The sequence below is a fragment of the Aquarana catesbeiana genome, linkage group LG08, assembly GCF_042186555.1.
Source record: "Aquarana catesbeiana isolate 2022-GZ linkage group LG08, ASM4218655v1, whole genome shotgun sequence".
Lineage (NCBI taxonomy): Eukaryota > Metazoa > Chordata > Amphibia > Anura > Ranidae > Aquarana > Aquarana catesbeiana.
Genome location: NC_133331.1, coordinates 107,699,664 through 107,725,822, shown reverse-complemented (window position 1 = coordinate 107,725,822; position 26,159 = coordinate 107,699,664). Strand labels below are relative to the sequence as shown.

Sequence of the window (26,159 nt, the reverse complement as noted above, 5' to 3'; positions counted from 1 at the left end):
ATGGAATATTTTATATTGTGACACAAGTTGCGGGAAAGAGACAAATTTTTTTTTTTTTTTTGCACAAAGTTGTCACTAAATGATATATTGCTCAAACATGCCATGGGAATATGTGAAATTACACCCCAAAATACATTCTGTTGCTTCTCCTGAGTACGGGGATACCACATATGTGAGACTTTTTGGGAGCCTAGCCGCGTACGGGACCCCGAAAACCAAGCACTGCCTTCAGGCTTTCTAAGGGCGTAAATTTTTGATTTCACTCTTCACTGCCTATCACAGTTTCGGAGGCCATGGAATGCCCAGGTGGCACAAAACCCCCCCAAATGACCCCATTTTGGAAAGTAGACACCCCAAGCTATTTGCTGATAGGTATAGTGAGTATTTTGCAGACCTCACTTTTTGTCACAAAGTTTTGAAAATTGAAAAAAGAAAAAAAAATGTTTTTTCTTGCCTTTCTTCATTTTCAAAAACAAATGAGAGCTGCAAAATACTCACCATGCCTCTCAGCAAATAGCTTGGGGTGTCTACTTTCCAAAATGGGGTCATTTGGGGGGGTTTTGTGCCACCTGGGCATTCCATGGCCTCCGAAACTGTGATAAGCAGTGAAGAGTGAAATAAAAAATTTACACCCTTAGAAATCCTGAAGGCGGTGATTGGGTTTCGGGGCCCCGTACGCGGCTAGGCTCCCAAAAAGTCCCACACATGTAGTATCCCAATACTCAGGAGAAGCAGCTAAATGTATTTTGGGGTGCAATTCCACATATGCCCATGGCCTGTGTGCGCAATATATCATTTAGTGACAACTTTGTGCAAAACAAAATTGTCACTTACCCGCAACTTGTGTCAAAATATAAAATATTCCATGGACTCAACATGCCTCTCAGCAAATGGGGTCATTTGGTGGGGTTTTGTGCCATCTGGGCATTTTATGGCCTTCAAAACTGTGATAGGTAGTGAGGAGTGAAATCAAAAATTGCCCGTGGCCTGTGTGAGCAATATATCATTTAGTGACAACTTTTTGTAATTTTTTTTTTTTCATTATTCAATCACTTGGGACAAAAAATATTAATATTCAATGGGCTCAACATGCCTCTCAGCAATTTCCTTGGGGTGTCTACTTTCCAAAATTGGGTCATTTTGGCCTAAATGTATCACTAAAATTGAGTTTATTGGATTTTTTTTATAACAAAAAGTAGAAAATATCATTTTTTTTCAAAATTTTTGGTCTTTTTCCGTTTATAACGCAAAAAATAAAAACCGCAGAGGTGATCAAATACCATCAAAAGAAAGCTCTATTTGTGGGAAATGCAAATTTCGTTTGAGTACAGCATTGCATGGCCGCGCAATTAGCAGTTAAAGCGACGCAGTGCCAAATTGTAAAAAGTGCTCTGGTCAGGAAGGGGGTAAATCCTTCCGGGGCTGAAGTGGTTAAAGTGGGGCCATAGTTCTGCTTTAATGTATGGGTTCGCTTTACCCAGGAAAATAAATTCAGCACCCATAATGCACCCATAATGTTTGTTTCTCTACTCCAGCATAATATGCCCTTTCTTATGGCACAATTTGCATATTTAATTCTGAGTTCATTAAGTAAGTCATAGTAAATATTAATAGATACATTCAAAACATTATTCCGCATTTTCTTTAAATGATTCCCATGTCTTCAACTTTTGATTTATTGGAATTACTTTTGATTTGGTAATTCCCTACAATGTCTTCAAAAGAGCTTCCACTATTCCAGATGTGTTTGTATATTTTGAACAATCTTAAAATTCTGTTTCTAATTATTTCCCACCAGAGTGGCCTTTAACTCACATCTGCCAAATCACATTACACAGAGGCTTACAATGATCCATATTCTTTAATGGCACAATAGATTTACTGACTCTGCTGTGAAGTATGTATCTAGCTTCTTTGGAAGATGTGTCACCGATAGGAAAATGCAACTGCTGTGTTACTTTATACTGTAAATGCCTTTTTGTGGTCATTTGGAATAAACACTTACACATGGCCAGTCCTACTAACCTTGTTTCTAACAGTCTTCTGTTCATGTTTCAGTAAGGTATGTATATATACTCACAGACCTCAGAAGAAGCTGTATCTGTGGCCTTCAGGGTACTTTTTCTTTATGGGGAGCCAATGTATAGGCAATAGTGTGTGAATAGTTCCCTTCCACAGAGTATGATGGAGTGGCTGTCTCCTTGCGGCCTAGTAGATACCAAAGGCATGCATTTTGACTTGAGGTCTGTGAGTATATGCTATTTACTTTTTTTAAGAGTACGGCCCTACCCCTGTACTCTGTACATTACACACATTACACACTGACCGCTGCTTTGTGTACGTTACATACTCTTGTCTCCTGCGTTCTGTGTAATATGCACTCCTTACCTCTGCAATCTGTGTCTTTTACACTCCTGTACTCTGTGCGATATGAACTATTGTCCTCTGCACTCTATGTCTTAAGCACTTCTGACCCTTGCACCCTGTGCAATATGCACTCATGTTTAAGCCCTATCCATTGTTAACTGTCAGGGCTGGGCTCAGCCCTTCCTTCTCTGAGCTGGCTTTCAGCTAATTGCCAGCTCCCATCTCTCCACAGTTACTCAGCCGTTGATGATATCCTGCTCATCAGTCCTACCTACTTAAACCATCCAACCCAGCGGATCTCTTCCTTCGCCTTAGTCAACATCCTGAGTTCATGTTAAAAGACTTGCTTGGCTGACATCCCTTCTGGCTCCAGATCCTGCTTGCTGTTTTTTTCGGATCATACGGGATATCAATATCCCACCAACAAATTATACTCAATACACCTAGTACTTCATTACCAGTTGACAATTAGCAAGATCCTTAAGCGTCCAGACGTTGATCTTCGTTGTGTGTTATTTGTTTTTGTCTCCTGTATTGTTTTGTTTTTCTGTCTAGTCCGTTATCAAATTATGTATTCAGCAATTGGGTTCTATCGGACCTAAACCGTCTATTCTATTCTATAGTTTTAATCTAAGGTTGTTGCACGAAGATGATGAATTGTATTTTAATGATTTAATAAATAGATTTATACTTTTTGGTAATACAGCTAGCATTTTTTGACAACCACAAATTAAACACTGTTGCCACAGTAACCCCTTACCCGGACACTAGAACTGGGTGCCCCCTTTCTTTTCTTATATGCAGATTATGGTTACAGCAACAGTTAATATACTTAATTACTATTAGTTGGTCACTTAAATTATTTGACCACCCTCAGGTGTTACTTGTTCCAACTCCCCCTCCCCTTCAGTTTAGCTTGCTGTTTTACTAAGCTCATCTCCGGCTCCCTGACGTTTGGCTTGTCTGACTATCCGTTCCGGTTCCTGAACTCTGGCTATGTTTTGACTACGTTTGTTCTATTTACTTTTATTATTAAACAAGTGTGATTTAACTGTACTTCTGTCTCGGTCTGATTTCATGGTTTCTGACATTAACATAATTTTGCCACATGCACAAAACACGACATCTCACTTGTTTCCTTTGAGTCCCCAAGACTAAACCCACCTCCCCAACCGCAAAAAAAAAAAATATATTCAGCCCTGCTCTGCATAGCACTGAAGAGTACTCACGATAGGAGGAGAACACTGTGACCTTGTCATTGTTATATGGCAAGTTGGGAAGCCCAAATCACTTTTATAAAGCACATCAACATGCCAGAGAAGATTTAATTAAAGAAGCAGAGGAGTATGGCCACATTTAGGCTGTTTAGTACATAGATACTAGTATGAAAATCATTATATTCACTAAACATTTACAAAATATTGAACATGCTTTAGAAATTTTAATAATGCTTTTAAAGCTCCCTATAGTTCCAGTCTAGGAGTACTGAATACAAGTCTTAATACTAGTGTTGCTAGTAAATGAGCATTCAGCAAGGTTTATAGCTGCTTGAAGGTTGAAAGGAAGAGCAAGGAGGAACAAGGTCTTTAAAGGGGTTGTATGGGTTCATTTTTTTTAAAATAACAAACATGTTATACTTATCTCCACTGTGCAGTTCATTTTGCACAGAGTGGTCCTGATCCTCCTGTTCTGGGGTCCCTCAGCGGCTGTCTCGGCTCCTCCCTGCAATAGATAACCTCCTTCTGGGAAGCTCTATCCCGAGGGGGTTAGCTTGCGGGCGCGCTCCCTGTCATACACACAGCGTGTATGACTCGGTCCCGCCCCCCCGGTGGGCCGCGTCATTGGATGTGATTGACAGCAGCGCGAGCCAATGGCTGCCAATGGCTGCGCTGTCTATCCTATCTATCCAATCAATGGCCAGACTCCGTGGAGAAGAGGACGCCAGGGGACGCGCACAGCAGGTGAACAGGCTCAGGTAAGTAAACGGGGGGGCTGGGGGGCTGTCATTGCCAGGTGATTTTTCACCTTAATGCATAGGATGCATTAAGGTGAAAAAACACAAACTTTTACAATCCCTTTAATGCAAATTACCCACCCACAGTGATTTGGTAAATTTTGGCCACATCTTTTTCCTGTGATACAAAGTGAAGTATCAAAAAAAAATCAAAGACTAGTTTTAAAAGATTACTTTATTTAAACAAACAACTTGCCACATTAGTTAATTTGAAAGTTAATGTATTTACAGTGGGTCTTTTAATGTATCCCATGTCAGTTCCACTTTTACATTCATAAATCCAGATTATCCAGGGGTTTAAAGCTAAAATGTATGTATATGTTATCCATCACATTTTCTAGAGTGCAAGATTCTGAGTGACTATGGTGCTTCGAGTGCCCAAGTTGCCAATGACTTGCACCATCCATCTACTAATTTCTTGAAAATCATTGCTGTTTACAATATTCGATCGATTCATACACTTCTCTGTCATCTGATACTGCAGAAAAAGACTCATGATGACATATTTCAGAGCTCAGATTAGTTGGGTGGGTTTTTTAGATTAAATTGTAACCAAGGCGGGCATTTGGAGGTTTAGAAAAATGGGAGATCTTGGGGTGCAATAACTATACCACTAAAGTGGAATTTTTTTTTTGTAGCAGGTGTTTTGTGTGTATATCATTTACCATAAATGGGGCATTTATTACTTTTAGTAAACCTATCATGAGCGCAATACATAATGTTGTGTATCCCTGGCTCTCATGTTGTTTCTCCGTAACTATTTAATTAGTCACTAAGTTAGAACAACTATGCAGACAGCTAGATGAATGCAAATATTCTATCGATGTGTAAGGTAGACTCTACCTTTATAGATCTCTAAATATAACCTGCTTAGAATCTGTATTGTTTCTTCAGCTGGGATTGTAACATACAAATATCTACTAAACCTGTCACCCGAAAATACTGAATAGCTTTGTCCTGGCCTGCTGCAATTGCTAAATGTCAGTGGGGATTATGCTTGAATAGCAGAAAGTTAATCTTCCACTGCATTATAAGCGCAGAAATTTTCAGGAGTAGCCATTTTCACATGACTGTTAGCATCTTTTGAAGCTGTACCGAAATTGACTCCCTGTGAGAAATGTTTTCTTTTGGTTATGGATAGGAAGAAAGGAGAAGTGTTAGATCAGGTCAGGATTTTATTTGTTGTTTCACCAGGGACCTATTGGTTAGGCCAAAGGGCCCCTAGATTGTGAAATGGGTCATCATGGACCACAATCTACAGGCACCTCCTAGTGGGCTACAATGTTGGGAAGCCACGGAGAACCCCAGATGAAGAACTGCTTAGTGGAGATGGTGGGGCATTTCACGATGGTGGAGGACCTACTAGGATCCACCAAGCCCTGAGGAGCCCTACCAATGCCTAAAGAAAAGCCATCAGCAAACCTAGTAACCAGCAGGAGAATCAGGAAGCAGCCACACTAGTGTCTCAAATTTCTGCTCCGGCTGAAGGAATGAAAACATGTTGTACTGGCGGTGTCACTCTTGGGTGGTTTGGAGGGTGGGCCTTTTAACTAAAAACCCAAAGGTTGGTATTCATACATGGGAACAGGAGGTCCCACTGGTGATGATCACTACTGCCTGTGACACCGTCACCCAGGAGGTTGGGGTGGAACTGAATCTCATACAGGATATTGTAGTGGGACAGAACTGTCTCCTCTTTGTGGAACTATGCGAGTAGAGGGCTGCCTGGACAGTGTGACCATTCTACTTCTTTTGAAGAGCTGGACAATGTGACTGTAGAAAGTATTGCTGAGGTTGTACCAGAGTCAGAAGGGCTACAGGCTGTGGAGACCCCTGGGGGTGGGGAATTTTCCACTTTTGTTTGGTTGGGGAGAACGTGGAGGAAACCTCCCCATTACAGTGTAGGTCCGAGGAGGATGATGGGAAAGGTTGCTTTAATTTTACGCATTCTGACCTGGATGTGCCATGGGGTGTAATGTGGGACTCCACTTTAAAAACTTCAGAGAGCAAGTTACCATGGTTAATGGGGTATTATAAGTGTCTAAGGCTCAGAGAAGATTTGCCCACTCTGCGGTCAATGGTGAGTTGCTGTACCGAGTCACTGAAGTCTTGAGTGAGGTTGTCAATGCGCTAATGGTCCCCCAACCTTTTAGGCGCACGGTATTTCACCCATGAGCTGAGAAAACAGAGGCATGGATAATAGATCAGTACTTCTGGCTGTGAGTTGCTACTGTGGTGAAACGGTATTGTGGTTCATGGCCCACTTATCCACTAGCCGCTCCAATGTCACATTTTAGGAACCCCTTTATACCTTTTGCTATTATCAAAGTATCATTTGAGTTTATTGTAATGGATCTGGTGGGCTCCTTGGTAAAATTGGCTTGGGGTCACCAGTATATTGTTGTGGTACTTGAATATGCAACAAGATTATCCAGAGGTGGCCCCCAAGGAAGACTCCTTCAAAGTGATCGCCAGAGAATTATTTAACATTTTCTCAAGACCTGGGTTCCCTAGGAAATTTCTGACAGACTAAGGCACTCCATTTAGGTCCATGGCGATGGCAGAGCTGTGCAAGCTGTTCCAGATCAGTTGTGTAGTTCTTTCTATCAACCACAAATGAATGGCCCAGTGGAAAATTTTAATAAGATCTTAAAATCAATGCTCAAGAGGGTGGTACAAACGTATGGAAAAGGTTGGGACTGCCTACTTCCAGCTTTCATATTTGCCATCAGAGAGGTACCTCAAGCATCTACCAGGTTTTTTCTCTTCTCCGCTTGAGTTGGTGTATGGGCAAGACCACAGGGGCTGCTTGGCTTGGCATGGTAAAAGAAACCTGGGAATATGAATATTATCCACAAAAGACAGTGTTACAGCATTAAACCCAAATAAGGAAGAGAAAAGCTAAGGTGGCACCTCTGGTAAAGGAACATTTGTAGTAAGCACAGAGAAGGGTGTACAACCGGACCGTCAAGCTTAGACAGTTCCAGGTTGGGGACTGGGCTTAGACAGTTCCAGGTTGGGGACTGGTCTTAGACAGTTCCAGGTTGGGGACTGGGTGGCTGTACTCATACCTACAGTAGAAAGTAAGTTCCTGGCCAAGTGGCAGGGGCCATTCAAGGTGGTAGCAAAGTTTGACTAGGTAAATTATAAAGTACCAACTAAGCGAAAACTGTACCAAATCTACAATTTGTTAAAGGAAAGACTGAGAGTGGGTAGCTGCCCTGGCTAAGTTTCGGTCAAATCCCCTGGTTAAGGAGAATGTAGTCCCAGTTGTCACAATCATATCCAAGCCACTATTGCAGCAAGTAAAATAGTTTTTACAGAGGAATGTTTTAAGGACCTATACGTAGGTAGGTTGAAGTTCCTGATGCCTGTTTACACTTCCAAGTCCGGAAGCTAAGTGTATTTCTGGGTTTTCTGTTTGACGGGTTTCGCTGGATCCGGCTCGCTGGTTCCGTGTGATATAAAAGGATCAGAGGGTCCATTGCCGAGTAGGGGGGACGACTGAGCTTAAAAAGGGGAAGAGGATAAGGGCAGAAGTTGGATGGGGCCCGAAGATGCGGGAGATGGAATGATGCCATGCTGTCATCAGAATCTGGAAGACCATCCAATTATAGACTTAATTTAAGCAGGCATGCTGGGGCAGCCACAAGCCTGTAGTTAGAGACTAGGGGTGTTAGGGAAATGTCTGCACTTTATTCAGAACTGTTACCTGTGATTTTCATCATGTTAATTTATTCTTTACTAAAGCTCTGTGAATTAATACAGTGTGAAGATATAGTGGTTACCAAAGGTAACGAAGGTTGCAGCCTGTAATTAAGCATGTACATGTGGCAGGTGAGATAGCCTATTGCAGCGAGGGAGATGTTTTCGACACTCCTTCAGCTGCGATCCATCTCCCATAGCAATGAGGAGCAGATTTGCACTGCCAGGGCCCTCATCCTGTACACAGGTACAGAAGAGTAATGCCCTGTACACACGATTGGACATTGATCGGAGATTCCGACAACAAAATCCATTGGATTTTTTTCCGACGGATTTTGGGCCAAACTTGTCTTGCATACACATGGTCGCACAAAGTTGTCGGAAAATCCGATCGTTCTGAACGCGGTGACCTAAAACACGTACTTCGGGACTATAAACGGGGCAGTAGCCAATAGCTTTTGTCTCTTAATTTATTCTGAGCATGCGTGGCACTTTGTGTGTCGGATTTGTGTACACACGATCGGAATTCAAACGATCGGATTTTGTTGTCGGAAAATGTTATATCCTGCTCTCAAACTTTGTGTGTCGGAAATTCCGACGGAAAAAGTCCGATGGAGCCCACACACGATTGGAATTTTCGACAACACAATCCGATCGCACTTTTTCCATTGGAAAATCCGACCGTGTGTACAGGGAATTAGAGTTAAGTGAATACACACTGTCAGGAACTATGAATCGGAGACAGAAAATGCAGTTAAAGTCACACCTTTTAATATAATGGTGAAAATGGTACAAATAGTAAATATAGTCAAAACATATCCAGGGTACAGTAGCCAAAGCGGGTAGTCAGAGCAAGCCAGTAAATCAGGAAGCCAGACATCAGTGTAGTCGGAGGCAGCAGACAAGATCAGGAACCAGAAGGGATGTCAGCCAGGCAAGTCTTCAACAGGCACACAGCAGAGGGTCTCCAGATATATTTGACCAAGGTGAAGTCATGGAAGAAATGAACCAGGCAGTTTAAATAGCCAGAAGGGGCTGGCTGTAGGCTGGACTGACGAGCAGGAAATGATCACTGGGTGAGCCACTGTGAAACAATGAGTGCTGGCAATTAACTGACAGCTGAGCAACTTGAGCACTGAGAACGGTGGGCTGAGAGCCCAGCCCTGACACACACATAGAGTGCTAGGTATACAGCTGGACCCCATACCGTGACTGGGTTTGAGGTAGCAGTGATATGCTGAACAGGAAGAAAGGGCATTGGCTCTGCATGTCCCTACTAAATGCCCATGTGATGGTGGTTATACTTAATATATAGAGAGAGTTTACTAGAGTTTAGTCATCTACTGGGTCGTGAGCATAGCTCAAGTAAAGGTACCCAGAGTGCCTAGAGTAGCCAAGAAGAACCCACTAGGTCTATCATGTGACCCTTGCTTGGTGCCCATTGAGGAGAGGAAACATGGAGGACATGATGACCACCCTGTCAACATGACCTGCCCTGCCCGTACAGACTAGCAGGCTTACCAGTGTAATTCAGCATGCTATTGTCACAAAGCCTAATGTGAAGCTCCAAGTAAAACCCTATCACAATCCCGAAGCACATAGGACAACAGTATCAGAGGAGGTTTGGAAAATGCTCAAACTCAATGTTATTGAGTAGAGCGAATGGTGGAGACAGATAGCATTGCTATCGAAGGTCAGTGGGACATTGTGGTTTTGTAATGATTTCAGAAAGCTCAATGAGGTATTGAAGTTTGCTGCATATCCAATGCCCCAAATAGACAAACTGATAGAAAGGTTGGGACGAGCCTGATATAATACTGCCTTAGACCTTACCAAGGGGTACTGGCAGATACCTTTGACTAAGTATGCCAGAAAAGGGATCACCATTCTGCCCCAGCTTCTTTTCAGAGAGCGATAGATAAAACACTATGCCTGCATTGGAAATACACTGTATTTGGATGTCATTGTCATCTTTGTACAGACTGGGAGTCCCAACTTCCTCTAGTGCAGGCTGTGCTTGACTCTCTAAAGAAGGAGTGATTTACGATTAATCTGGGAAAGTGTGGCATTGTGGAAGAGACCAATTACCTGGAGTACATTGTAAACAAGAGGCTATTTGGGTTTGGCCCTGTCCCATCACCAAGAAACAGGTCTAAGCTTTTTAAAGCAATGTTGAGTATTACTGTTGGTTTGTCCCTAACTATTGATGCACCACTGACTGACTTCAAAAAGGGCAAGAAGTCAGTCATGGTCAAGTGAAATGGCAAGACTGAGGAGGCTTTCCGGGAGCTTAAAGTGGTTGTTGCTACCATCCCCTCTGTTATAATAAATGCTATACTCCACTGTATGTGTTTTCTAAAATATCTGCCGATAAATACCTTATTTTATATCACCGATTGGTGGTCACGTGACCGGCCATCTCTGAGCTCTCCAGATCTGACCGCAAAGCGACGGAGCCGAGAAACCCCCACTGACACCATCCAGAAGGAGGAGAGGAGAGGAGGAGAGAGATGACCAGTCACGTGACCGCAGAGTGACTCTATAAATAAGGTATTTATCGACTGATTTTTTAGAAAACACATACAGTGGGGCACAGCATTTATTATAACAGAGGGGATTGTAGTAACAACAATAAGTTATGATACCAGCAGGAAGGTAGGGGAGGGCACTGGTACGAGCTGGCAAGCAGGGAGTGGAGGGGGAAGGAGGACATAGGAGCACAGAGGAGAGCAGAGAGGAGGGCTGCATATGATGGAGGCACGTAAACTGACACGGTGTCAGGGCTCAGCAGCCATGATACACCGTGGTCAGTTTACAGAGGGGAGTGTATAGCCAGGCAGGATCAGAGAGGTATTTCAGGTGATATAGGGGGGCCAAATGACACAGCACAAGCACTGTGCTGTATAACATGCTTTAAGGGAACAGGATCCAATTTTTTTTTTTTTAGGTTAAGAAACACTTTAAAATGGCTACAGTATATGCCAGTATACAGTGCTGGTTGCTCTGGATTTTTTTAAAGAGTTTATTGCTCAAACGGATGCCTTATGTGAGGGCTTATGAGCTGTTCTGTCCCAAGAGGTCAATAAGTAGGAACCCCACATAATCTTTCTTAGTGGAAAGTTAACAGCCACCTAGACATATTAGGCTGTAGTGGAGCAGAAATGCCGATCAAATGGACTCTAGAATCACTATGCTGTTTTCTCTCTGGCAGGAAGATTCATCTGGTGTTGTACCATGCTCCACTGACCTGAATGAGACAGAACAAACACACAAATGCCAGGGTAAGCAGATGGTTCCTGGAATCCTGGTATTACAAGAATTAAAATTCATGGTAGAACATATATCAGAAAATGGGGTATGGGGAGGTTATGTACAGGACGCTAGGAATGTGTCCTGGATGACAGTTGTTTTTCCCCATCCCTTGAAGGGGGATGCGTGTATGCAGTTTGAGGACACTGGGGTTTTCACCCATGCATGGTGAGGTGTTCCAGGAGTAGTCTGCATGAAGACAGCTCATTTACAGTGCCCTCAGGATTGGTAAGTCCTTTGGGACCTGAATTTTGGAGGTATTAGAAAAAAGGAAGGGGGTACCCCAGGGGGATGGTGTGAGTAAAAGAGTGGGCAGGATATTGGCAATAGAATCATAGAAGATGTATATAAAAGTGTAAATTTTATTGGATAAACATATACAAAATAGAATAGAATATACAATAAACATCTAAAATCATGAAATTGAAATACATGTACAATCAAAATCAGCAGCTAATTGGATGTTGAGAGCACACAACATTACTAGACTGGAAGTTGATTGAATATGGTGGTCACAACAAGTCCCAACATGTTTCGTAAACAGAGAAAAGCCAAAAGGCTAAACAAACTCTGTATTCAATTCCTTCTTCAGGGATTAGATGGAAGCTTGCTAGTAACATTAAGACATATATTCCTAGACAGTGTTGCACAGCATTATTCGGATAAATGGTCCCTCACGCCTCAGACGAAAGGATAAAATTGCATGACAATATTCAGCAGATGAAAGCATAAAGGCATTTTATACTTTTAAAGGATTTTGGAAGATTTACAGAACACAAGTAGTAGGTGGCAGAGGATAATGTTTTCCCAGAGGGAGTGGCAAATCAGGGTACACAAGGACACCCTCAAACGGGCAAACCAACAAGTGCCTTAGACAACCATTTAATAGCCAAGTGTCTGCAATTGCATGGATACCAAGGCTGTGCAGCAAACCGGGGGGGGGGGGGGGGGGGCACAGACAACGTTAAAAATGTGGGGTGGAGAGTTAAGACACTATAGGGTTGATTTACTAAAGGCAAATAGACTTTGCACTTTGTAAAGTGCAGTTGCCCTCTGCAAGTGCAGTTGCTCCAGAGCTTAGTTAATGTGGTAAAGCTTCACTTTACAAAGAATACCCAATCACATGCAAGGAAAATAAAAAAAAAACTGCAGAGTGTACAGTATTTTTGCCTTTAGTAAATCAACCCCTGTGTTTGTGCTCTAGATTGCTTTTTAGTAGGGATGAGCCAAACACCTCCCGGTTCGGTTCGCACCAGAACTTGCGAACAGGCAAAAAATTTGTGGGAACACGCGAACACCGTTAAAGTCTATGGGACATGAACATGAAAAATCAAAAGTGCTAATTTTAAAGGCTTATATGCATGTTTTTGCCATAAAAATTGTTTGGGGACCCAGGTCCTGCCCCAGGGCACATGTATCAATGCAAAAAAAAGTTTTAAAAAAATGACTTTTTTTTAATAATGCTTAAAGTGAAACAATAAAAATGAAATATTCCTTTAAATATTGTGCCTGGGGTGTCCTTAGTGTGTATGTAAAGTAGCTCATCTTTCTTATCTGAGCACACAACCTGGCAGGCCTCAGAAAAAGGGGGGGGACAAGAGAGCGCCCCCCCTGAACCGTACCGGGCCACATGCCCTCAACATGGGGAGGGTGTTTTGGGGTGCCCCCCAAAACACCTTGTCCCCATGTTGATGGGGACAAGGGCCTATTCCCCACAACCCTTGCTCCGTGGTTGTGGGGGTGTGCGGATGGGGGGCTTATCGGAATCTGGAAGCCCCCTTTAACAAGGGAACCCCCAGATCCGGCCCCCCTATGTGAAAGGCAGTACCCATTCAAAAACTAAGTGCCAAAATGGTAAAAATAACAGGCGACAGTTTGGAACAAGTCCTTTATAAAAAAAAAAATGTCCCGCGACGTAATTCCATCTTTGATGACAGAGCTGACGACTCAAGAAAAAAAAACAAAAAAAACAGAAAAACTCAGCCACGATGGGAGGCGTCCGCGACTGCAGGCTTTTTGCAATGACAGCTGTTCTATAGCTGAGGGCGGGGCCACCCAGTAAAGAAAACGGGTAACCCTGCCCCCTTCTGACATTATGTGGCATCACGTAACATCAGAGGGGGGCTAGGTCACTTGTTTACGTCACCGAGTGGCCCCGTCCTCAGCTATATAACAGCTGTCATTGCAAAAATGTCATATCTAAGCTGGCTGCTCAGCTGTCGGCTAATTGCCAGCTCCTATCTCTCCACAGTGACTGACCTGTTGATGATATCCTGCTCGTCAGTCCTGCCTACTTAAGCTGTCCAGCTCAGATGATCTCTGCCTTCGCCTTTGTCACATCTCTAGAGATGCTCTCCTGTGTTCTTGTTAAAGACTTGCTTGGCTGACATTCCTTCTGGCTCCAGATCCTGCTTGCTGTTCTACTACGCTCATCACTGGCTCTGACGTTTTGGCTTGTCTGACTATCTGTTCCGGTTCCTGAACTCTGGATGTGTTTTGACTACATTTACTGTGCTTACCTTTTTTATTATTATTAAACAAGTGAGATTTAAGGGTCGGTTCACACTGAGGCAGCATGACTTGCAGCGCAACTGCCTCAGGCGACCCAGGACACGACTCAGCGGCGACTTGCAAAAAGACTTCTGTATAGAAGTCAATGCAAGTCACCCCCAAAGTAGTACAGGAACCTTTTTCTAAGTCGGAGCGACTTGCGTCACTCTGATTAGAACGGTTCCATTGCACAGAACGGGACGCTTACTGTATTTCTTTCTCAGTCTGATTCATGATTTCTCACAAAAAAAAGCCTGCAGTCGCGGGACGCCTCCCATTGAGGTGAAGTCTTTCCATTTTTTTTTCCCCTCGGTTCTCGGCGCTGTCATCGAAGATGGAGTTACATCGTGGGACATTTTTTTTTTTTTAATAAAGGATTTGTCCCAAACTGTAATTTTTACCATTTTAACACATTTTTTGGTGATTGTGTAGGGGTACAATGTACCCGATACCCATTCACATAGGGGAGGCACCGGGATCTGGGAGATTCCCCTTGTTAAAGGGGACTTCCAGATTCCGATAAGCCCCCTCGCTCGCAGACACACACAACCACCGGGCAAGGGTTGTGGGGAAGAGGCCCTTGTCTCCATCGACATGAAGAAACCCATGCCATTTTTTTCAATGATTTTTATCTATATTCCCGGGATCCGGCAATACATTACAGCCGCGAGCAGTTTTAAATGAAAAAGCGCTTCTAAGTAAAAATTATGGCAGGCAGTGGAGTATCCACTGCCTGCCATAATTTTTACTTAGAAGCGCTTTTTTACTACACAAATGTAAGTTGTTTACTTATTTTAAATAAATTCGTTTTACAAACGGTATTATGCTATGTGGCCCCCCCTCTTTATTTCATATGGGCTATTCGTCTGAGATGATCCATTGGAAGGTTTGCCATCTACTATAGAGAGAGTTCCTTCACGGCTCTGGATACGTTTGGAGTTTTGCTGCTATTCAATTTGGAGGTCCCTTCCTTTATTGCCTGTTGGTGATACAAGCTAGATTGACTCATTGAACGTATGTTCTTATGAGTTCAATTCCTCTGGTAAGCCTTCACTCTTTCTGTGTGGAGGGTTCATCACATCTAATCTTTTGCATGCGTTATCCACGTGGTGATTAAGCAATTCTATATACCCTCTGGATTAACAGCAGTCTTCTGCATCTGAAGAGATATTCGAAGAGCACTAGAGACTGTATTTTTGCACATTGTGGACTGATATAGTTCTTTGTTTCTACGTTCTTGCATATATGTTATATCATAAGCTTGTTAAAACTTTAGCGCTACACTTGTTTGTGCACTTATGCTCTCATTCATAAAACTATGTACGGTTGCCTTGTAAGCAGCCTTACATAGTGTGGGGTGTGGACTCAGCCCCCTGAGCCATGATTGGCCAAAGGCACCCTGCCTTTGGCCAAACATGGCTCTCACAGCAGAGCGCGCTGTGATTGGCAAAAGCATGCAGGTCAGGTTCATGCTTTGGCCAATCAGCAGCTGTCAATGCACTGCGACCTTGCAGTGCATTGATGGTCTCGCCGTTCATTATGGGGCTTTCTGCGGGCGCTCTAAATTCCGGCGAATGCCCCATAAGGTTCAGTATTCAACGAACGGGTGAACACTCAATGTTCGAGTTGAACTTACATTCGACTCGAACATCGAGCTCATCCCTACTTTTTCCCTAATATCCTCTTGAAAGCAGACCTTGCAGTAAAAACAAGCCTATTTCATTAGGCCTCTCACCCCTATTCTACAATGCTGCATAATAGCTGTAAAATAAAAAGTTATCAAATAAACTTATCTTCCACCCACTGCGACTAGGTAACAGTTACATCATGGACCATATCAGCATAATCCTGGGAACAATGAGTTCCTGGAATCTTGCACAGTGCGGGAGTGTCTCATTGCAAGGATCACGCAGGAAAGATTTTGACATCACCTTTTGCAGTGGAGAATCTCAGTAGAAGTTTAATATATTTTCTAACTTTACTCTAACACTACTGGGTTTTTTATTCATGGAGCATTGTAGGATTGGGGTGGGAGGCCTAATGTAATAAGCGAACCTTGCTTTTAAATGAATGGTCCACTTTTAGGCAGCATCTGGAAGACATTCTGCAATACTGGCAAGTACATGAATAGAACTATTTGTTACTAATTCAAACAGTATGAGTATTTCAGAGCCACAAAAGTGGTTAATATATAAAAGTGAATATATTGCCCATAGCAACCAATTAGACTCCAACTTTCCAAGTGCGAGGAGGGAATTCGAAACCTAAAATCCAAATTTCTTAAGCTCTGAATAGTTTGGGGAAAAGGTAAAACTTTCTTTCAGATTTTTACTTCCGCCTGTAACCCCATTCAGGTGTTTTTCCCTTACTGCCTGTACCTGTTTTAGAGATTTACCGTTACTTTGCGCCCTATTTAGGACATAGACGGCAACAAACTTCTGAGAGAGGATCTAACCTTCCCCCACTCTATCTAAAATAAAATGCTTTGGCCTGAGCTGGATTTTAAAGTTAAAACAAAATTGGTTCTCTTAGACCAGTTTCACATCTATGCATGTGCGGTTGATGCATTTTTGAGGCCTATTTTCCAGCAAGTTCTGTGTTTTTTCATGTGCTTTTTTGATGCATTTTTAATGCATTTTTGGGTTTTGTTAATGTTGCCAAGAGGAGATGTCTTTTGTGATGCAGGAAAATGCACCAAAAACAGACCAAAACTGCATGTGCATGTGTTTTTTATGCACCTTTCCAAAAAATATACTAGTGGAGACTGCATAGATGTGAACGTGACCTATAAGAATTAATGTTAAATGTACTGTAGTGCGTTTCGGAAAATCTGCAAACACATTGCAAAACACATAGGTGTGAACTTGTTTCTTCTCCTTCTCCAGTTTTTTGAATAAATCAAAAGTATGCATTAGATTACTGAGCTAAGGCTTCAATGAGATTCCAAAAAAACTGAGCTCAGAGAATGGCACAAATGAGGTCTTTCTCTCTAGTAAAGGTAAGTAATTAAATCATAAGCTGTCTGCAGGACTTTTACCTTTAAAAGTATAAACATGAGTACAAATTCAATTTTATAATAATTGCAGTATGTGCACTTTTAAAATCCTTTTTTTTTCAGAAAGGAACAAATCAACAATGTCCTTAAAGTGCTTCTAAATGCATAAGTTTTTTACCTTAATGCATTCTATGCATTAAAGTGGCTGTAAACCCAGATTAACAAAAATTAAACTGAACATTTTAGCTAAATCAGCAAAGCAGCGCAAACTCATTTGTGCACAGCCTGGCAGGAATATGAGCAGCCTGTCAGCTGTATTCCTCACTGTCTTGCTACTGGAAAAAAATCTGACACATGCTAAAAATTTGTGTCACCACGCCCCCTCTCCTTTGAGTGAATGACATGCAGAGGAGACTCATGTACGAGCATGAGTGAAGGGTGCATGTATCCTGCTGCCCCAGCCTGAGTAAAAGAGTTTTGTTTTAAGTGCTTGTAAAACTCATAACCATCAGTTCCCAAATAGATGCATCATTTTATAGTTTTTTCAGTATAAATCCAAACCACTGTATTATTACCTCTGTACTTTCATCTACAAGTCTATCACAGCTTTTTGGAAAGCTCTGGTCCCTGGGCTTTGGAGTCGTGACATCACTGGCCCCACCTCCCAGCAGGGAGCGACGTGCGCGCACACTTCCAGCACTGTGTGCACCACTAAGCCCTTGCTAGTGTTTGAGTTTACAGCGGAGATGTGGGGCCAGTGATGTCATGACTCAGCCTCCTGAGCTCCGGTCCATAGACACGCCCATGGACCAGAGATTTTCAGAGAGCTGTGACAGGCTTAGGGATGAAAGTACAGAGGTAAAAATAGAGTGCTTTGGATTTTTACATAACAAACTATAAAATGGTGCATGTATTGAAGAAATTATGTATATGAGGTTTACAACCACAAGTTAAAAACCTGCTCGGTGCAGCTCCCCCCCTTATGCTTACCTGTGCCCCATCTCGATACAGCAATGTGCATGAGAGCAGCAGCTCTGCTGCATTTCTCTCTCTCCTCATTGGCTTACACAGCAGCGGGAGCAATTGGTTCCTGCTGCTGTCAATCACAGCCAGTGAGCCAATGAAGAAAGAGTGGGGAACGGAACACAGCTCGGGAGTGAGCCTGCTCAAGTGCCCCCATAGCAAGAGGCTTGCTATTGGAGGCACTCAGCAGCCAGGACCACCAGCAGGGGACCCAAAAAGAAGGCCAGGACTGCTCTGTCCAAAACTATTGCACAGAGCAGGTAAGTATAACATATTTGCTATTTTTTTTAAAAAGTACAACCTTTAGGATCACTTTAACCACTTTAACCACTTGTCTACCAAGGTACGTATATAAACATAATGGTATCAAGTGGTTAAATCAAGCTTATAGCTGCCACCGCAGCTATGAGCTTGGTACCAGCTTTAAGAGCTGGTGAAAGGCTTATAAAGAAAATTGATTGGGACCCCTAATGTCTTCATAAAGAAGACCTGTCACCTGCCCATGCTGTCACATGCAATAAAGTTAATGGATAATGCTCATACTAGCTGCCTGAAACTGTTTGAAAACAGCGCGACAGTGAGGGACTCCGCCCACGCGGCCGCTTCCTTCATACACACAGCTCTGTGTGTCTGAATAAACTACAAGCCCCAACATCCTTAGCGGCTGTCACAGCACTGTGAAGAGTTCATTGAGTCCTTCCTGTCAGGGAATATCTGCTTACCCATATGGGATGTACGGGCAAGCAGATACACTGACAGTGTGCAGGAAACCTGCATGGCATCAGTGATATACTGATCCCTGGTGCAATAATTTACAGGCTTCTACTGAAAAAAATAATACCTGCAAGAAAATGTATTTTATTTTATTTTTAAAGTGAACTTATCCTTTAAGAAAAAAAAAAAGTGAAAAAATATATAAAATAAATAAAAATAATGAAAAAAAAAATTAAATATCCCCAGTCACCCCCAAACACATGCCATAAAAAAATCTGGCGTAGGGTGAGCATGTGCATGTAAACATCAATTGCACCACACATGTGAGATCGTTGGAGTAAGAGCAGTAATGCAACAATTCTGGGGCGTAATAAACAGTTAACTCTAAACTGATCAACTGTAAAGGCTTTTAAAAAGCCACCTATGAAGAATTATGGGTACCATAGTTTACTCAACACAACCCAAACTTTAATATTGTACCAAACATAAGTATAATACTGTGTTTATTTGCACTAAAATAAATTTTAGTGTATTTTGTCCTGAAATCATGTGTTTGATAAATAACTGCACAAATATCGTAACTGTGCAACATAAAAAATTCCGACCACCATTTTATTTTCCAGGGTCTCTGCTTTCAGAAAATAAATACCTTTTGCTGCTTCGAGGGATGATGATTCAGTGTCTGAAGGTTTCAACCAATGTTGGGATGCAGTAGTGATGTTGTGCTATTGTTTACTTACCAAGTACAGACAACTAAAGCTGTAAGTGTACAGTATCTATAGCCATAACATGTTACCACCAAGACAATTGTCCCCAGAACAGGTGTCTATATTAGAATATTTATCCTCACCTATTCCAATGACAAACTGTAAAATTCTGGAATTTTCCTCACGTTCTGCCCCCGAAGACAATGGTCAGCATCACAAATAGAGAAGTTGATCTACCCAGTGGGGACAAAGGCAGCAATAAAAATCTGACAGGGGTTATTGCCTTTCCACACTTTATCTAAAACTAGAAAAAAGGGTTTTACCTTTATATACACTTTAAAGTGTTCATTCACCTTTACAGAACAATCTGTAAGGTGAACTTGCACAGGACCCCCTCCTCGCCCCCTCCCAGTTCCGCTGACCTGCATGGCCGCGATCGACCGTACTGAGCCCCGGTATAGCTCCCCCAAGGCTCCGGCGCTTAGAAATCCTCTCAGCTTTCTCTCTTCTTCTTCCCCACTAAGAGGACGGGCTATGCATGATCTGATTGGTCGGCGCCACCCATGTGATGGCACCACCTAATTAGAATGCTCCTAAACATTCCACCTAGGTACGTTAGATTAAGCTCCGGGGATTTCTAAGCCCTGGAGCCTTGGGGCGGCTATACCGGGGCTCAGAATGGGCGATTGCCACCATGCAGGTCAGTGGGACGGGGGGGGGGGGTGACGTGGGGGTCCTGTGTAAGTTCACCTTACAGATTTTTCTGTAAAGGTGAACATACCCTTTAAAGAACATCTATCATTGAGATCAATCTGATCTTGACTTTACTACCTAGTGGGTTACTAACCTGAAGCAAGCAAGCAGCCATCTTGACACTTAAAAAAAAATCTGAACTACTGTTTTAAATTATTTTTCAGCTCCATGAAGATGGGATCAGGATCACTGCTCTGGAGCCAACATGTTCAACAGTCAGTAATGACAGCCCTCAGATATCTAGCCTCCCAGGTTGCCACAGTGGCCCCAGATAAGATACCATGATGCTTCTTATAAAGGTCTGAAAGGTTAATGCGTTTCAAGGGATATGCCCTCTTCCTCAGCTCTGAGGAAGTGAGCAAGTCCCTTGAAACGCATTATCCTTTCGGACCTATATTGTTCCTCAGCGTGATGTGATGTGATGTGCCGAGAGTTTGAAGCTGGATGTATTCTGACAAGCTTGTACTTATGTTGGTTACTTATCACTTCATTTTATCAATAAAGAATATTTGAGGATAATGCACTAGGCTGGTGCGCCCTTTGTTTGTTTTTCTGGTTACAGTTTGTCCAGAGCATCCCAGTCTCAAGAGGGCGGCAAAGCGTGACATATCTGTGCAAGCCAGAATGGGAGTTTAGTATAGAGAGCCTGAAACATCTGAGAACCACTTTAACCCTTTCACTGCCTGGTCTGATGTCATACGGACCAGCCACCGGGATTGTGTGTAAAACTGATAAGCAGGCCTCTACTTGTCAGGTGAATGCATTTGGGGCGACTACGCTGCCCCCCCATTAGCCTCCACACACCCCCGGTACCGGTATCCCCCCCGCATGCATGCCCCCACCATGTATTGCCCCCACCGATGTGGCGGGTGGACGGGAGGGAGAAGAGCGGGCACGCTTCCGCTCTCCTCCCCTTCTTACTGTGACCTGTGTATGACGTCACTTCTGGGTCAGCCTCTCAGTGTTAGCGGTTAGCATAGCCATGAGGGGATGTATTGCATTGCAAGCATATCTGCAATGCAATACATTCAATAAAGCCCAGAGGAGACTAAAAGATCCTGCATGTCTCATTAACGAGATCCTGTAACCTAAAAGTAATCAAAATCCCCTGCCCCCCACCAAAAAAAAATGTTGATGCCCTCTGTCCCCACATATATATACGCCCATATAAACATAAACGCATGGTTAGGAGGCGCCTATGCCTGAAAACATTGATTGTGATACACGTGTTACATTTCTCCACGCACACTGGAGTGAGAGCAATAACTCTAGCACAATACCTCCTTCATAACACTAAAGTGATGACCTTTTGGGAGCTTTTGATAGAAAATATAGGGAAGTTTGTCGCCATTTCACAAACTTAAGGTTTGACATGTTGGATATCTATTTATCTATTTATGGCAGCTTCCCCTCATTTCAGATCTTCCCCTCAGATCTAAAGCGACTGCACTTCCAAGTGCACTTCCAAGTGAATTCGCACTTCCAAAGTGTGAATTCAGGCAAAAATTTGCACCCGAATTGCACCTGAACCGGTGGACAGGAACGCACTGGACCCCAGACTGCAAACTACAGCCGCACATATGTGAACCCGGCCTGAAAGGGTGCAAGGGGAAAAGAAATACCTGTATTGCCGCGTACACGCGACCGGTTTTGCAGTCAGAATAAAATCAGAAGGTTTCTCCGACGGAACTCCGACGGAATTCCATTCAAGTGGTCTTGCCTACACATGGTCAAACCAAAGTCCAACCAAAGTCCGACCGTCCAGAACGTGGTGACGTACAACACGTATGACGGGACTAGAAAAAGGAAGTGCAATAGCCAGTAGCCAATAGCTTCCGTCTTGTACTTGCTTCACAGTATGCGTCGTTTTTGGTCCGTTGGAACAGCATACGACGAGCGGTTTTACCGACAGGAATTGATTCCGTCAGAAATATTTAGAACATGTTCCATTTCTAGGTTCGTCAAAATTTTCAAAAAAAAAAAAGTCCGATGAGGCCTACACACAATCGGAATAGACGATGAAAAGCTTCCGTCTGACTTTTTCTGTTGGACATTCCGCTCGTGTGTACGCGGCTTTAGAAATTATTTTATAGTTTGTCCCAGCCCCTGTCCCAGAAAAGTGTGCGATGGGAATATTTTATTTGGGAAAATAAGTAAAGCACTGGGTAATTACCAAAATAAGTAAATATATTTTACTGTATGTGCTGAAAATATAAATAAAGGTACATTTATTGTTTTAATTAGAAAAAATATTAAAAAATAATTCAATTACTGAATACTATCATTCCAAATACTGATCACATGCAGTTAACAGAATACAATATTTATTATAAATATTAGTCACTTTTAGGTCACTATAGGTAGTAGAGAGTAAGGATGAGCCAAACACCCCCCCCGGTTCGGTTCGCACCAGAACATCCGAACAGACAAAAAATTCGGGAAGAACACACGAACACCGTTAAAGTCTATGGGAAACGAACATGAAAAATCAAAAGTGCTAATTTTAAAGGCTTATATGCAAGTTATTGTCATAAAAAGTGTTTGGGGACCCGGGTCCTGCCCCAAGGGAGTATCTATGCAAAAATTTGCAGTGATCAACATGGGGACAAGGTGCTTTGGGGTCTGACCCCAAAGCACCCTCCCCATGTTGAGGGCATGTGGCCTGACACGGTTCAGGAGGGGGTCACTCTCTCATCCCCCCCTCTTTTCCTGCAGCTTGCCAGGTTGCGTGCTCGGATAAGAGCCTGGTATGGATTTTGGGGGGGCCCCTACGTCATTTTTTTTTTAAATTTGGCGCAGGGTTCCCCTCAAAATTCATATCAGACCTGAAGGGTCTGGTATGGATTTTGGGGGGACCCTATGCCATTTTTTTTAAATTTGTCGCAGGGTTCCCCTTAATTTCCATACCAGACCTGAAGGGCCTGGTATGGATTTTGGGAGGACCTCACAGCATTTTTTAAAAAAAATTTTGGTTCGGGGGTTCCCCTTAATATTCATACCAGACCCAAAAGGGCCTGGTAATGGACTGGGGGGGAACCCATGCCCTTTTTTTCAATGAGTTTTATCTATATTGCCAAGATCCAACAATTCACTACAGCCACGCTCAGTTTTAAATGACAATTATTCCTTTAGAAATGTAATTTTGCTGTGGTACTGTTCTAAACACGGGAAAACAGTGCCACTTTACAGGCATACTATAGACACCCCCCAGGCATGATATTTAAAGGAATATTTCATTTTTATTGTTTCACTTTAAGCATTAAAAAAAATTGCTGCTCTCAAAAAACGTCCATTTAAAAAAAAAAAATTACATTAATACATGTCCCCTGGGGCAGGATCCAGGTCCCCAAACGCTTTCTATGACAATAACTTGCATATAAGCCTTTAAAATTAGCACTTTTGATCCTTTCATGTTAGTGTCCCATAGACTTTAACGGTGTTCCGGCGGCTTTCGAATTGGCCCTAAACACCACATATTGTTCGTGTTTGCCGAACATCCCGAACAATCAAAGTTATGCTCGGGAGGAACCGTTCGTCCATCCCTAGTAGAAAGATAGTAGTGACTCATAAGTTGCTATGAAAAGTCACTATTGCATACAGTAAAAGATATCCACACACTATGGTACATGCGTTCATTACACTCCAGAATGGTACATCCTAAAGTGCATCGCTACGTAATACATTACAGATCCACCGGGATGTGATGACAAAATACAACCAAGTACTATTTAGATGCAATCTGGGGGGTTGATTTAATAAAGGCAAATCCACTTTTCACTACAAGTACACTGCAAGTGCACTTGGAAGTGCAGTCGCTTTAGATCTGAGGGGAAGATCTGAAATGAGGGGAAGCTCTGCTGATTTTATCATCTAATCATGTACAAGCAAAAATGCTGTTTTATTTTCCTTGCATGTCCCCCTCAGATCTACAGCGACTGCACTTCCAAGTGCACTTCCAAGTGCTCTTGCAGTGTACTTGTACTGCAAAGTGGATGTTCCTTTAGTAAATAAACCCCAGTGCCTGACAGGCAGAAAGTTCAGCAAGAAATGCATTAGCTCTCATCTTAAAAAAAAAAAAAAAATCATACATATGTAGATGCTTACCATTTAAGCCCTCTTCCTTTCCTAAATTTCAATGTCAGCACAGTCTCAATGCACAGTAAAAGGTTCAACAGAGCCAGCAGCCAGTACATAGGGTTACGTTTAATTTCAGTGACTCTCCAAACTCCAACTAATGAGTGAAGAAAAAAGAGAAGTCTAGTCAATACTGCACTGAGGAATACAAAAAATTCCATGGTGTAGCGTCTTGATCCTTTGTTATTCCCTGGAAATCTCAGCGCTGACGATGTTTCTCTTATTTCAGTGGAGTTTTCGTAGTGGACAGGAAAGTTACTCCCGGGAAATGCGATGTGTATTTCTGTGCAGATGTGCAGATGCTGATTTCTCTTCAACAAAGAAGCTTATAGCTGCATAGTAAATCGCCCCTCCTCCAGACTTCCTGAACTTCAGCTTGTAGTGACTTTATCCTGAGCTGAGTGGTATCTCAGAGTAACTCAGACAGAGACATAATGGAATTCATCCCATCATTACTGTTATTTATTTTGTGACATTTAAAGTCTTGTAACATTTTTATTGCTTGAAGAAGAAAGCAAATTAGGTTTGTTTTTTTCACATTGGTTGAAATGTTTTTAAAATTTCCCTTTAGGGGAATTAATAGTGTGCTAATTATTATTTTTTTTTTTTTTTTTTTTTTTTTTTTCATTTTAAAGTAAAGTTTATTGAATTCTTGAGAAAATACATCGAACAAGACAGATGGAAAGGAGCACAGCGCTCATCGAGTACAGATTATAATAACGGTACAGTTGTTATATATGATGTCAACAGAAAATCTTGAATAGACATAAACATGTAACCTAAACACATAAGTTGCTATGAGCTTTGGGAGTCTCGGCCCCAGAGCCCCTTCTGGGAACTGACTGCTCTGGTGAACCGGGAGACCCCGAGCCCATTCCGTTATTAATATGTGGAGAAATGTCCAGGGTATGGATACACAGCTTTATAAACTGGGAAAATAATAAACAGGATAAAACTGAATGGAGCATGTATCTATACGACAACCAACAAACATGCCAATAACGTACTTCTACACACAATGCTTTAAACAAGGAAGCCTATCGGTCAGTTGACCTTTCAGGGTTGATTACCCTTTGGCCAGTCGAACCGGACCGAAGTGTGTTATGCTTGTGGGATAAGGTGGTATTACGTTTGAGAGTCTGCCCTGATAGCCTCCTTGAGGCCAATACCCAATGCAATCAAGAGTACCGAGAGCCTGTGTGACCAGTATTAAAATAAGGAGAGAATAGAAAAGTGAGATGGAGAAAGGAAGAAATTAGGAGAGACAGAGGGGATAGGGGGGGATGCGAGGAATAGCTGTTCATCATGAGTGATGGGGAGGAGGTGCACAGGAGACCCCTACAAGAGAGAGATTGAAAGTCCATAGACTAAAAACCATGCTTAGAACTATCGTTCACACATACAGAGGGTGCCCCACTAGATTTGCCCAGGGTTCCCAGATAGTTTTGAATTTGTCTAGGGTATCTAGGATTGTGTTGGATATTTTTTCTTGCAGCATGATCCAAGTGATTTTTTGTTTGGCTAGCCGAATGGACACTTTCGGCGATTTCCAGGACCGGGTGATGGTCATTTTGGCCCCTACTAGAATAAAATGGATCAGCTTCTGGGAATGTTTGGAAATCTTAGGGATGGGGCCATTAAGCAATGCAATAATTGGGTCTTGTTTCAGGGTACAACCGCATGTTCTGCGGATAAGGGAGAAAATCTTGTTCCAATACATTCTGATTTTAGGGCATTCCCATAGTGTGTGTAAAAGAGTCCCCACATGACCGCAGCCTCTAAAGCATAGAGGCGACACTTGCGGAAAAAATTTGGCTAGACGAGACGGAACCAGGTACCAGCGTGTAAGAATTTTCAACCCTGCTTCGTTTAATGAAGTGTTAACCAT

At 42.6% G+C, this 26,159-nt stretch overlaps 1 protein-coding gene across 1 annotated transcript in view; it reads right to left on the bottom strand.

Annotated features, from left to right (window-relative positions):
- TMEM26 (transmembrane protein 26) overlaps window positions 1-25,724 on the bottom strand; it is a 110,507-nt gene extending 84,783 nt beyond the window's left edge. The window contains exon 1 of the mRNA XM_073596265.1: window positions 24,242-25,724. Coding sequence (XP_073452366.1) covers window positions 24,242-24,432 — 191 coding nt within the window. The 5' untranslated portion in view covers window positions 24,433-25,724. The remainder of the gene's footprint in view (window positions 1-24,241) is intronic.
- Window positions 25,725-26,159: the final 435 nt, after the last annotated feature.